Source organism: Enhydra lutris, unplaced genomic scaffold, assembly GCF_002288905.1.
Source record: "Enhydra lutris kenyoni isolate GAN:26980312 unplaced genomic scaffold, ASM228890v2 scaffoldscaffold66, whole genome shotgun sequence".
Classification (NCBI taxonomy): Eukaryota; Metazoa; Chordata; class Mammalia; order Carnivora; family Mustelidae; genus Enhydra; species Enhydra lutris.
The window spans coordinates 8,940,149-8,954,991 of record NW_019154150.1 but is presented as its reverse complement, the minus strand read 5'-3'; the positions used below and the strand labels follow the sequence as shown (position 1 = coordinate 8,954,991).

Here is a 14,843-nt window from a genome sequence, read left to right as displayed (position 1 = left end):
AATACACTTTATGTACCACTGATATTATTCCTGTGAAGACATCTTTATAGTAAGTGAAATATCCCACTATCTTTATTTCCTTTAGTTTGGTTTTACTCTTAGTTTGAGTCAAGCCATGGAATTAATTGTCTCAGGTGTATGTTATGAGCTTGATACTTTGTTACTGCTCAGCTCTTGTAGGTGGAAAGAAGTAAATTATGCTTATAATGTTCTGGCTGGGTTGTGGAATTACTGAAACTCTACTACTTGTTTGGAAGAGTTGATCAAAGACTGACCTCTTCAGACTCATTAATCCAACAGTATTTTGGGGAAAGCTAAGCTGCCATAACTCTCTGAATGAAAAATAAGGGACCTGCAAGTCAAAGATAACTTTCCCAAAAACATATCTCAAGAGTATTTTTCAATTTTTGTGCAAAGGTCCTAAAGATTTATCTCATGATCCTTCCAACACAGTTTCATAAATAAGGCAGATATGGTTATGGGTTATGATTCAGTAGTTGATGAAAATAAACTTTAAAGAAGTTATTAATATAACTTGCAAAATTTAATAGCAGTGAAAGATAAAAGTGTCACAGTAATTAAGTGCAGTATTCAAAGCTGTCAGGTATATGCATTCTCAGATATAAAGGACTTTTTTTTTTCTTTCTTTTAAGGAGAAAATGGTTTTGCCTAATGGGTTACAGGATTCTCTCCCACACCCCACCCCCAATCCAGGTGACATCACATGCCCCTCTCAAGGGTTGTCACGGAAGATGGATCCCAGTGCATGCTGGGGAGACCACGGATGAACTCCCCCCAGAATCCCTATTTACACATAAAGATCTTTCAGAAACCATCCTCCAGGCAAAACATATCTTTCTCAAATATATTGCTTGAGCAACGTAACCTTGCCAAAGCCAGCAACATTGCATTGAATTAATCATAAAATAAGCCGAAATTCTTGCTAAAGGAAACAAGTTATAGTTCAAATATTTCTGACTACAAAAATACACTCATTTTTTATTTGAGAACTAAATTGTTGTGTGCCTTGACTTAATGACAACTTCATTCTCAAATAATAAATGTGCCTTATCTCAGGCTACTGTATTGAGATTATTTTTCTAGAAAATCCCCCAAAAATCTGCATATTTTGATTGTGGACCTAAGTAAAAAACCACACATGCACACGCACACACACACATACCTTAGACACCAAGATATGTGAGTAAAATATCCAAGAGCACCACTAATTTTAAAATAAATTTTGATTTTGCTGATATGTAAGTACTGGGAATTATTTCTCTTTAACTATTGTAACTTCAAGTATAATAATAATAAAAAAACCCTCTACATAAATATGTCACTATTTGAACCTTTTTGAATGACTTCACTCCTTAAATAATAATTGGCAAGGGAAGCTTCCTCGGTTTTTAAATTACGAAGACACTAAATTAAAGGCCAGCTAAAAAAGACCTTAGATGCCTGTAACTTAGTTTCCTTATGCTGGATTCTTTGCATCAGTTTTATAATTGACTTACTATACTTGATTTCTTACTGTATGTACCTCAACAATGTGGGAAGTCCTATTGGTCATTTGGGAATCTGGAATTGTACAGATGAAGAATCCCTAAAGTGTTTTCTCTTTATGTGAGTGGAAAGCAAGGTGTGCTGCTCTATGTACTCAAGGAAGTTCACATGGCTATGTTATGTCCCTGCATTTGCATTAACAGAAGATTCAGTAATATCCTGCTAACACATCATGGCCCCCAATGATTCCTCCCTCTCAGTATCCACAACCAAGGTGTTTTGTAGTACCTCCCCAGTGTACTCTGTGTGTCCAAACGAACACAGCGGGAGGGAAGGTATGTCAGCTCCAAGATGAGGTTAAAAAAGGCTGTAGCTTCCATCTTGGGCTCTCTTCCTTTCTCTTGGGTCACTTGCTCTGGGAAAGCTAGTTGCCAGGTGACAAAGATGCTTAGGAGCCTCGAGAGAGGCCCACATAGTGGGAACTGAGCTCTCCCATAGCCCGCTAGGAACCGAGGCCTGCCAAAACCCATGCAGGTGAGTTTGGAAGCAGACAACCGCTCTACTGAAACTTCAGACAACCGAAGCCCCAGCTGATGGCTTGACCGTAACCTCAGGAAAGACTGTGAGCCAGAACTGGCCAGCTAAGCCACCCTCTGCTTCCTGATCCCCAGAAACTGTGAGGTAACAAGCATTTTGTGTATCTGTTTTAAGTTGTCAAATCTGGAGATCCGGAATTATTAATATAACAAAACCCAGGGAACACCAGCCTAATGACTGCATTGTTCCTGCAGAGCCGTAGTGCTTTGGACTGGACATCTTTTTTCCCCTCTGAGAAGGTGGCTTTTAGCCTTGTAAAAGCAACAAAAACTTGTAAAACTATGATAAAAAATCAAGATCTTTACCTTAAAAAATGTACCTACACTCATGTACATAATATTTTGTAGATGATGTTGAGGAATTTGTTTAATCTCTGAAGACTTTCGATGAGTGTACTCTGGGTACAGGATGCCAATTAAAAAAACCCAGCCCCAGGAGATCAGGGGGGAAAGTAGGGCCAGAAACAGGCAGGTGTCTCACTTGAATTAATAACCCCAGAAGTATTGGCCACCAAAGAGCTCATCACAGCAGCTCACACTATTCTACTCCTTCAGGGGGAAGAAGCCACAGCCTTCCGAAGAAGGTTGCCAAATGATGCCATCAATTGGAAAGGCCATGATAATAGCTTGGCATTTAAGCTTTCCCATGCTTCAGCCAGCTTTTTCTTTTCTTTTTTTTTTTTTTTTTAAGTAAGCTCCACACCCAGCATGGAACTGCATTAAGGGCTCAAATTCAGGGCCCTGAGATCAAGACCTGCGTTGAGATCAAGAGCCAAACGCTTAACCAACTGAGCCACCCAGGCACCCCTCGTCTGCTTTCACTGTCTTAAAAAATGTTAATTCAGCAGTTAGCTATGGATGCTTGAAACAGCAACTTGCCTCTAATCTTTATTCTGGGACCCAGGTTCCTTGCTGTTGCTCTCCTTAATAGGGCTGTCAGGAAATGCTATGTGTACAGGGAGTCATGCTGACTCCTCCTTGTCTGGGATGACCTCTCTGTGCACATGAAGGGCGGGAGCAGCACAGGAAGCCTCCTCCTCACAGGCAAGCATCAGGGATGCTTTTCCTGCCATCTAGTCCTTGAGTGTCTGAAAATGTGGCCCTGCTTTGCAGGGGTGGGGGGTGGAGGGGAGGAAGCATAATATTTGTCTATTATCTAAGTGATTAGTATTTGCTTTTCAACACAACTCATTTATATATTTTATAACTTGCCAGAATGAAAATCAGAGGGAAATTGTGTGTGTGTGTGTGTGTGTGTGTGTGTGTGTGTGTAAGGCAGGGGGAGGGATAGATGGGAAGAGAGAAAGAAAGAAAAAGCATAACAAATAAACTGACCTTCAGAAAACTCTCTCTCCCATGAAGCTCATCAGACAGTAACATGCGGTCTCCCAGTCCACTCAGGACACCCCTAAGCTATCATGGTACAACAGAGCCTCTCTTTACTTCATCCTTTTATCCAGGAAACACAATTAAAGCCTACCAGGTGTCAGACTATGCTTTGCACCACCAATAACTCTGACCATAAGAAAAGCCTAAGTAGCCCACACATCCATAGAATTTTCTAGAACTGCATGTGGACAGTATCCTTCAACAGCTTCCTCTCTCAGACTCTGCCAACTCCAGAGCTCTGAGCCAGATCCTTCAATCATTAAAGTTCTATTTCATTGTATCCAAGAAAGGCAACGAGAATCTAGAAGAGATAACAGAAACCTGTATCAACATGAAAGAAATGCACTGTTGGTGGAATTTTAATTTCCTCTGCAGCTTTATACTGAAGGATCCAGCAGGAGCTGGGGGACCTGGGAAACTGTCTTGGGCCTGAAACCTCCAAGGTCAGAAGGCCTTGTCCATGCTAAGCAGTGGAGTCTAGGTCTCTAGTCTGGCCTGGAAATGGCCTCCAGACCAAATCACGATGGGAGGTAGGACGGCCCACCTAACCCAGCAAAGCCACAGAAGAACTGCACAAAGGAGCTCCCACCTCTACTTTTGCAAAGGGAAGGCTGCCAAATGATTTCATGGAATGGAGAAGCTGTGCACTGGCTTGCCCTTTTCACTTTCTTGCATTTAAATTCAGCTGTTTTAAATCACTTTTTCATTCTTATTTAGTTTAATAGCATTTTATTTTGGACACAGTGGGTAAGAGGACAGAAAAATCCCCTACCACATTTTCTTCGCTGGGATTTGAACAAAAGAAATCATTTCATGATTATCTCCTTGTGATAAACTGCTCACAGACCTAATTTGATCTGAAGCTGAGGGGGAAGATGAGTATTATCATTTAACTTTGATATAATAAAATGCTTGTGCTTGCTAAGAATGCAGAAAATTCCATGTTTATGTATGTGATTAACAGAGTCTCTTTCTTCTTTATGTGTCTTTCTTAGAAGCACAACGTTAGTGTTACAAAGACAACACTTGGCTGTCTGCGGGCTAATATGGATATGAAAGCATTTTTTTCAAATCAGGCGACCTTGCTGAGGACTTAGGGTCTGTTTTACTGGGCCCTGATGGATCACACCTCTATTCCCCCTGAGGTCATATCCTAGGAAGGCACACAACCCTTGGCCCCTTTTCCATCACTTCCCTGAACCAGGTCCTCTTCCAGAAACACCTCTGGTGTGCTCAGTTTGATTTGTCCCTGGCTCCAGCTTCCTGAGTCCTGCCAGCTTGCTGTCTGGGGAAGGACGGCACTAAAGAGGCAATTAAAACAACTACTCACATCGTGTGCAAATATTCTCTCCCTCACTCTCTGATATTCCTCTTCTCTCTCTTCAATTGATTTACTTCGTCTGTCATCTCTAAATGGATGCATTCTGTTTTGCTGAACAGAAAAAAGAAATCAGTACGGTTATCCAAGTTGAGCTGTTGGAAATCTGCAGTTAAGCAACTGTCAGCTGAGAATAATAAATGTTCACTTAAATAAATGGAGCATGAAGAGTCTCATTCCCTCTGGTCCCTAAGGAGGCTGTGCGGGTGTGTGTGGTGTGCGGTGTCTGTGTCTGACATGCAATGGCACGTATGTGCTGCTCCCTCTACCTTCCCCACTGGATGCCGGCAGTACAGCTGTTTCCAGAACGAAAGCACCTGGATGTGCCTCAGGTGTTCCGCCAGTTCAAAGCTATGACGTGGGTCACAGTGATGGACTCTGTCTCCTTTGCTAACCCGTGTGCTTTGGAGTCCTTAGACAAAGGCAGAATGTTGAGGAAGTGGCTAATTCAAAGTGGCTAAGGGAAGACATGGCTATGAAAACCTGGGCACTAGAGACACAGAACAAGGGAACAGAGAAAATAATGGGCAGAAAGGAAACGGTGGACATGACGTCTCCACGTCCTAATTTGTGTTTCTTCTTTACTCCATGACTGACTTGATCCTGTGCTCTACGTTTTTGCATGGAAAGTAGAAACTAAGTTTGAAAAGCCTGTTGGTTGAGTCGGGTCAATGCCAAGGGACCTAAAGTAACAATCCAAAGAACCCAGCATGAGGACTGTTCTTTAGCCTCGCATCTGCACCGCTGCCTGCATCTCAATGACCCTCCCACCGTCTTCTTGCCGTTCCTCACAAAATTCTCTGCATTAACCACGTTCATCCATCCATTCAACAAACGTCCACTAAGTACACAACACAGGCATTTGGCTCGAAGTCAATGGGAGCTACTTGTCGCTTAATGGTGGTGGCAGTGGGGGTAGGAAGAAACGAGATACAGATGATGAACAGGTTTTAAAGAAAAAAGTACATCGGAGATGCACGTACTGGCTTCCAGTGACTCACTGAGAGTCATTAAAATAATAACTTGAGCGAGATGCCTATTGTCTTACCTTTAAGAATTCTAAAGCAAAGTCTATTTTCAAAAAATCTATTTTGATTGTCAGAGACACAAAGTGTAATTGTAATGGCATTGTATAACTCCCTGCTGTTCTAATTATTGTTGAACCTTTGTTTCTTTTGCCATTCATTAAGTTTTCTTCCTCATCACCCTGGATCCCGCTCCCCGCCCCCAATCTGGAGAAGAGGTTGAGCAGGGTCTCTCTACCCTTGCCCAGGAACCATGAATAAGGCTACTCTAGGACAACGTAAATGTTTTGTCACAAGCATAATACACAAAAAGGAGAAAGTTCCACTACAGTTCATGCAAAACAAGCACACAGTTTACATGGACAGTAGAACATGGGAAGGAGGAGGGGGAAGACTACAACATGAACTCGATTCTTTTCTGTGAAGACTTATTTTAGGAGAGTTGCAAAATCCACCTGTCCTCACCATAACAAGGTTTGTTCTTTACAGCTACACCAGTTGGTCATCGGTCCGTATTGAGAATCCAGCTCAATTTGTGCACAACTGAAGGACAAAGCTGTAGGAGTGGAAGGACTGCCATAGTTACACAGACATCTGGAAATGCGATGACAAAGCTTTTCCCGACAGCTCCGGCCGGTGGCATCCCAACCCGCCCAACACATGCAGCAGGAACTGCGCCAAGCACTACCCATGCAGCCCAACACAGAGCCATGGCTGAAGCATCAGGACACGTTCTCTTGGCTACCCGCTGAATGCCAAAGGGGAAGGCGAGGGGGCAAGGAGGTTGGAAAGAGGACAGTCAGTATCAGAAGCCGGGGGGAGCTGGGGGAAGGAGAAGGGGACAACAGAACGACAAGAACATAAGTCAGCCCACCTTCAAAAACAACAATGTCAGCCACTCTCAAACTTGAGAACCAACCTGATTGTCTTCTTTATCAATACTAGAGTTATCTCGCTTCAAGATAAACCGCTTCTGGGATTCTTCACCTTTTTCATCTTTTAAATGTTCACAAAACCTTTGCTCTGGTCTGCCAGCAAAGTAAAACATATCAATAAAAAAGTTTTCGCTCCTGTTTAAAGTTATTTTCTTAGTGCTGTTTTTTCCCCCACAGTGGCATTCAACTTAAAAACAAAACAAAACAAAACAAAAGTTACATGTGCTTTTGATGCTAGAATTGCCGGCATTATACAGGTAGGTAATAATATGTCACTTCACAGGTCTTGTTAGAATGAATACCTTTTGTTGTTTGGAATTCAGAGTCTTGTTTGCCGAATGCTTCTCACCATGGCTGAAGTTTAAAAAACATTTTAATGGCCTGAACATAAATAGCATATAGATGTTTTCTTTCATTATTTTGAACTCCATCACTCTTGAATTCAATCAGGTTCACAGCCACATGTCAAACAAATGCACGTGTGTAGAACTTGGGCAGACCATATTAATTCACCAATGTCTGCAGACTAGGAGGACGGCTCCTGTCATATTGTGTCTCTCAAGAGCCATTAGAATCCATAGTGAGAGACGGTCATCTATAAATTCCTTCCATCTTTCTCAGTGACAAGTGCTCTGGAATCTGGCTCCAGTAGACTCTGATCCTTGACCACATCTTGTAAATCAGCTCAGTAATTGGGGAAACTGGACACATTTAGTTTAAACAACTTAATGGCTGATTAGCATGGGGAAAATGCTCTAAGCAGTTACACACTATTGATTAGTCAATTGATTTTTTTAGGTCCTCTTAATCATTTTGTATTATTACTGGAAAGAGCTCCATGTTCTTGTTAATTTCCCACACTCATCACTGCATGCCACAGAACTCAATGAATGGCTTGGGCATGGGTTCATCCCCAGAGGAAGTGCTAAAATGTTTGTCCCAGGTTTAGAAGAAGTTGTAATTAATGACTCTTGTTAAAGCGTCTCTGTCATGTCTGATGTATTACTTCTGAAGCCCAGTGGGTTTTCTATCTCTACTGGGTTCATTATGCATTCTGTTATCGGAAAGCTACTCCACAGCGTCTGTTGTTTAATATGGGTGACCAGTAATTAAGGGAATCTCATCGTTTCCTTCGAGCTCCCAAATAAGCAAATGGCATGTTGAAAACAAAGGAGTCCTTTAAGTGTATAGCTCAAATCCTGATGCGTCGCATCCTTTTCTCAAATACATGTACACAGATTATACTGATATTGGTGAGCAGACACTAACAGAAAATTGGAATAATACCAGTTACCACTTCCAGAACTGTGTACAATTTTTGCAAAATGGTATCATTGTCTTACTCAATCCTTAACAATAGAACGCTGATGTAGGAGGAGCAAATATTTCATGCCTCTTTTATAGATCAAGAAACCATCCCTCCATGAACCTTTTGACTCCCAAGTTTATAGATTTTCCCAGCAAGCCACAGGCATCAAACAGCCTATTCACATCCTTGCAGAGACGTGATTTGGTCTCTCTGCTTCCAAAGCACACAGCAGGCCAGAGGCCCTCCAGCCTCACAATGAAGAACAAAACCCTGCATGACATCATCCGAAAGATCAATGGAGATGTTTTCCACTAAAATTAAAATGTAAAATATGATACAACAAACAATCCGCAAGTGCAAATATGACATTTGAAAATCAGAACACTACAGGAACAAAGTAAACTCGCACTTTACAGCGAAAAGGCCACTTTCCAGTGGAGAAACTAAACGTGTTTCATGTGTCGCATGCTCACAGCACACTTCTTATTCCACTGCATAGTCTTATAACGTTAGTGAGTGCTGGCAGGCCACTGTAAAAGATAACAATTCTCCAGGAATTTTTTTAAAACCTCCTAACGTTTTCAACCAATACTTAGATGTTACTTTTTTTTTTTTTTTTAATGTAGTGGGTGAAATGGGGATATCAGCTTAAATACAAATGGTAATTGCATCAATGCTAAGTAAGGCTCTTGGAATGTACTGAAACTCCATAGTCTGGTGAATTCTAGTAGATAAAATGCTTTGCTTGCTGATAAGTCTACAGATCTATTTCTTGTAATTGTTGCTAATCATCTCTAACTGTTCATTTAGACATAAAGTGGTCTGGAAATCTGAACTTTTTGATTCACGAGCAGAAGGTGAATTTGCTTTACACTAACTTCTTCTTTAAGAAGAAAACTGCTTTGAGATTTCAACATACTAAACAGGGTGAGAATGTGAGCTCCATATTGATAGAGATGTTGGTTTTTAAATACTTAATTCTTAGTGCCTAGAATGGTGCCTGGAATTGGGAAGCATTTGGTTGAATAAATAAATTAATCAATGTATGAATGAATGAAATTTTAATAGAGCTGTTTAGGAATCACTGTATTTTAGGGATGGGTCGAAGTGTCACTGAATAAGATATGCAGTCATAAATGTTTAAATTATAAAACAACAAGAAAGAGTTTGGTTAATAGAATCAGAAATTCAAATTTAGAACATGAGGAAGGTCTTTAAAAATCAAATTAATGCTTTGGTTCAAGTTGACAAAAAAGATTCATGTTACTTTAAAAAAGTTTTTAAAATTTGAGAGCATTTTGGGAAAAGAGGTAGAAATGAGAATCTCAGGGGTTTTTTTGTTTTGTTTTGTTTTGTTTTGTTTTTTTAGTTTTGGAACTTCTCAGTTTAAAGTGTTATAGCTACAAGAGCTGTTCAAACATTATTTTTGAAATTTCATTTGCATTTCTTCATTGCGCTGGCTTATTTGTTTTTCATAGCAGGACATATTTAGGAAAAATACATCTATCTCATTAGAAAAGAATAGTCAAAGGAGCTTGTCCTAATCAATAATGTAAATGTGATTCAGACCAAAAGTATTTTTTGTTCTGATACATATTATGCAAAGTGCATTCTCCATAACAGCTTTTCAAAAATATCTTGTTTAAATTTTTTTTCAGACTTTAGAACCTAAGAGTTGAAAGTAATAGCCCCTTCATGATTTCCTGAAAATATTTTAAATGAATGCAAAATAACCATTTGAAGTTTGTGTAAAAGGGGAAAACAACAACAACAAAAACTAGTAAGATTTTTCCAGGTTGATTTTATAGAGAATTATCTATTACTCTAGAGCTAAAGGGCAATTTGCAGTTTAACTCATGCAAACTAAAGTATACAAATGAAGTATTGCATGTGATTAAACTACAAATTACTGGTAATGCACCATTATATTAGAGCTTTTAAAAAGCCTTTTCACCAGGAATTTAACATCATAGCAATGTTATTTCTTAGCCGTAAAATGAATGGAGCTGAAGTAATATATTATGGACCTTTATTTAAAATGGGAATGAATAGGGACGCCTGGGTGGCTCAGTTGGTTAAGCAGCTGCCTTCGGCTCAGGTCATGATCCCGGTGTCCTGGGATCGAGTCCCACATCGGGCTCCTTGCTCATCAGGGAGCCTGCTTCTCCCTCTGTCTCTGCCTGCCATTCTGTCTGCCTGTGCTTGCTCTCTCTCCCTCTCTCTCTCTCTGACAAATAAATAAATAAAATCTTTAAAAAAATTGATGTTCTTTTAAAAAAAAATAAAAATAAAATGGGAATGAATAACTTTCAGTGTATCAAAATGAGGATGTAACTCTACGACAAACTCCTTCAAGGTGCAAAATGTCATGGTATTTATTCAATTAATGATAACTAGAGTTGACTACGTACACATCTCATAGTCATGCATGACATGTCTGATTGCTTTTTCCTGATGGACTTTATTCCATGAGGTAGTATTTCTAGCTTTCTCTCTATCAGCATCAAGAAGCAGAGAAAAGAGATTTAATGTTTCTTCTTGATGAAAGATAGTTTCTTCTTCTGAAGGCACAATTTGTAGTAGGTATTTATTGTAAAACTCATCATTCGTGTGTGGTGAACAGTACTGGCATTTCCAGTCAGTGTCTTGGTATCTCCAATCAAACCTCTGAAAAATCGGAATTAAGTCCTCATTGTTCCTCATTAGACACAGCTCAAGGAACTGAGAGGCAGTGTGGCTCAGTGAAACCCTGAGTAATGCATTCAAACTCTCTCTCATAGTTAATCTGTTACAATCTTAGGGGTTTTTTTGACCACTTGAAGCTTAAAATAAATGAACACTCCTTATTATTATAAAAATCTTTTTTCATCTAGAAATATTATCACCACCAAGTTCTTGAGACCAAATTTATTAGTTTTCTTCCAAATAGTTAAGCCTAATCCCCCCTCTCCCCATATATACACAGATGAAAATTCAATTCTACTAAATATGGACAGGCTCAAATGGAAGCCTTTGAATTTCATGTTGAATAACTGAAAGACAGTCATCAATATGCATAAGCATCTTAAAGAAAGGTTTCTGTGCACAACAGGATAAAGTATTTTGATGGTGTAAGACATCTATCAAAAATATTTTAATAGTCAAACATATTAGGCTATCCTAAGAAGCACTGTTCCCTTAGCACTTTTAAGTTTTCAATTAAAATATTTATAACTGATGTCTTTTATTTAAAAAAAAAATAAAGTCCTACATTCTTCTTCAAGTATTTTGTAACTTCCCCTACAATTTGGTCATTTTATATCATTTCATTGTCTCTTAAATGAGACCACATCTTACAAACCCCATATATGCAGAGCTGTGTATCCAACTTCCTTTATTAGCATCTTTCAAACTCACATTCTTAATTTTCCAACCTTTGACAAATTCATCTTATTCTTCTCTATCTCGATTGTACCATGTACATAACAGAGACAATGCAAGCTAACATGGGACTTGACCTTGACCTTCCTTTAACATAAGGCTATTCATGAGCAACAACAAAATTAAGCATAATACGCAAAGACAACAAAGTTCTATAAGGCATCTCCTCTTATTGGTGCCAGCACCCTGGAAAGCAGGCTATGTGCAGTAAGAGCCTTGAAAGGGTCAGTCTACTTTGACAAAGAGATTCCATTTCCAAGAATGAAGCCAAAGAAAATAGTAACAAAAGGATATATGGTGTCATCTTTCAAGACAGCAAAACAGTGGAAATCCATGGTGGTCTGATTAAGTAGCTTAAAATAGCTCCATATATAATATGCAGCTTTGTAAAATGATATCCAAGGCTACTGACTAACATAGAAAAGTGAGGTCTAAAAGGATATACTATAATCACATTTATGTTGAAAGTATCATGTTTAATAAGAAAAATGACAGTAGTTTTCTCTAGATAGTGAAGTAATGGGCAACTTTAACTTCTAGCTTCTTACATATTTTGATTATTATAATAAATAGCATCTTATAACAACAGATAATAAATGCTATTGATTTAGAAATATATGAAACCAATTCAACAACCTACAAGGGGCTTGTATATAATCATTGAATTGTGGACAATTAAAATATTCTTATCTTTTGAATATATTTTTTTTCATGTTCTTTATTATTTTATGATCTAAAGTGGATATTTGGTTGTTTCATTTTGTCAAAAAAATTATCCTTTTTATTGATATGTCCTTGTAGATCAAAATGTATACAGACTTGCATTTACTAATGATACTCTAATGATAATAAGTGATAGTGTTTAATCTCAAGACTTTTTTGTCCTCTTTAAAGGAAGATTCCAAATAATAATGATACAGAAATAAGATAAGAAGGATGAGGGGAAAAAAAGGATAAATTATGAAATTTGAAAAAGAGAAAGAAATCCTATGCATTCAGACCTAGAAGGTTATATTCTGTGTTTGTGAATTTGGCTATTTTTGAACAATACTGAGCATGATATTGCCAACAATACCAAAGAGGTACACACATCAGATGGATCCACAGCCTGACAAAACCAACATGTTTCTACAAGTTTACTTATAAGTCGAGAATTTCTACAAATAAAAAAAAAAGTTTTTTTTAAAAAGGGCTAGATTTAAAAAAAGGGGGGGGCTAGATTATCACTGAACTTTTCTTTCTTTAAATTCTCCATCCTTCCATTTCAATATTACATGAACAGTAAAAGGCAGTAGCATTAATATACGCAATGACCAAAGTTCCATTCCCCCCAAAGCACAATGCATTTAAATAATCCAATAGCTTTATATAAAATGGATGTGAACTAGCATACTAAATTTAACATAGCAGTAGTTTTAATAATTAAACAAAGTTTTAAACAACTCCCATATAAACGCTGATAAGAGGGCCTAAAAAAGTTTGTCTTTTCAAAACATGCATTGTGGTGTCTTCTCAGCTCTGCACTTTACTAAATGTGTACTTTTTGCAACAAAGGTGTTGTTTGGTTGTTTCGTTGTAAAACTGGGAGGCAATAATAATTCTTACCTTAGAGTGCTTGGGAGGATCAAGGAGATACAAGATAATGCAAGCTGAGCATCAAGCCCAAAGCCAGTGAAGCACTCCACAGATATTACAAGCCATCATTACCATTGTTCGCATCTTTCTGAGTGTTCACGATCTAACAGTAACCCCAACGAATATTGAACCAACATTTACATTAGTGTTGAGTTGAATTAGGATAAATCCAATCTGCACTATAATATTCAAATAATGGTTTGATTCATGAGTTCCAAATGAAGCAGTAACAATTGTCTGAAAGTAATGTTTTCTTTGGAAACTGCTGAATGTGATTATTGTTTCTTGGCATGAAAAGCTTTTTGCTCACACGTTACAACACTGTGTATAAAAACATTCCGTTTAAGCTCATATGCAAATATAGTATCTTACTTGCTGAGAAGGTCCAGAGTGATCCGTGTGCTTTAACTGAGAGAGAATGACTAAATCTTTTTTGTATGTGTACAGAAATGCTGTTTTGTTTTGTTTTTTCATTTTCCTGGTTTAGAGGGCAGGCGGGTGGTGGGAAGCAAGGGCTGTGTTCCCCTGGGAGTGCTGCGTTAGCTAGAAAGCCTGGGAGGTTGAAAGGAGTACAGCTATGGGGTAAAATGCAGCAGGAGCGCATGCACTTCTTGAGGTTGATTCCAGTTTATTGTTTGAAGATTGGTACCAATCATTAAAATCTAGAATTTAAGTATGTGATTCAGTGGAAACCAGACACCTTCGACCAGTACACCACAACTTCTCTTTCTACTGTATGACCAACTCTATCTTCCCTAAAGCTGTGATAACATGCCCACAGCCTCTCTAGTCTCAGTAGTCTCAGACCAACAAGACACAAGAACTACATCAAGAAGACCAGTTCTCTAGGACGCCTGGGTGGCTCAGTGGGTTAAGCCTCTATCTTTGGCTCAGATCATGGTCTCAGGGTCCTGGGATCAAGCCTTGCATCTGGTTCTCTGCTTAGCGGGGAGCCTGCTTCCCCCTCCCTCTCTCTGCCTGCTTCTCTGCCTACTTGCGATCTCTTGTCTGTCAAATAAATAAATAAAATCTTAAAAAAAAAAAAAAAAAGAAGAAGACCAGCTCTTCATTAGATACAGCCAGACCCACATCTTCAAGTACACCTGAAGAAGGCCAAAGGGGCTCAAGTGACTGACACCCCTACAGGTGGATTTAGAAGCAAGAAAGGGAGAACTCTGCATCTTGGTCTCACTCTGCTACTTACAGCAAGCAGAGCTACAGGGGAAGCAACCAAGTTCTAGCAACATTGCCTCCTCCCAAACCATTGCACATTTGGGATAATACTATATGTGGTATATGTGTGTACAGTGAACCCTTCTTCAGCTGTCCTGACCCGTACGACAGATCATATATTTACACACACGCACACTCAAGTGTGTGAGCACACACATACATACACACAGTCCTGACAAAAAATACCTTAGTTCCTTAAGTAAACAATAAACAGAAGATGGACATGTTCTGTAGCCTACAGTTCTTTTGTTCAAAGCACAACGCTGACCATCAAAGATACCCTTTTCACTTGGCACTGTCTGAGAACTGGATTTTGTCTTACTTCTACATATGCTAGGAGAGTTTTTAATCTAGTGTGTTCTGGAGTTTTGTTCACACCACAGTTTTAACCTCTACCCTGATATTACCATTGTTTCA

General features: G+C 39.0%; 1 protein-coding gene across 1 annotated transcript in view; it reads right to left on the bottom strand.

Moving 5' to 3' along the window:
- LOC111159063 (cAMP regulated phosphoprotein 21) overlaps positions 1-14,843 on the bottom strand; it is a 111,474-nt gene that overhangs the window by 78,617 nt on the left and 18,014 nt on the right. Inside the window, exon 9 of the mRNA XM_022521443.1 lies at positions 6,814-6,922. Within this exon, the coding sequence (XP_022377151.1) occupies positions 6,814-6,922 (109 nt within the window). The remainder of the gene's footprint in view (positions 1-6,813; positions 6,923-14,843) is intronic.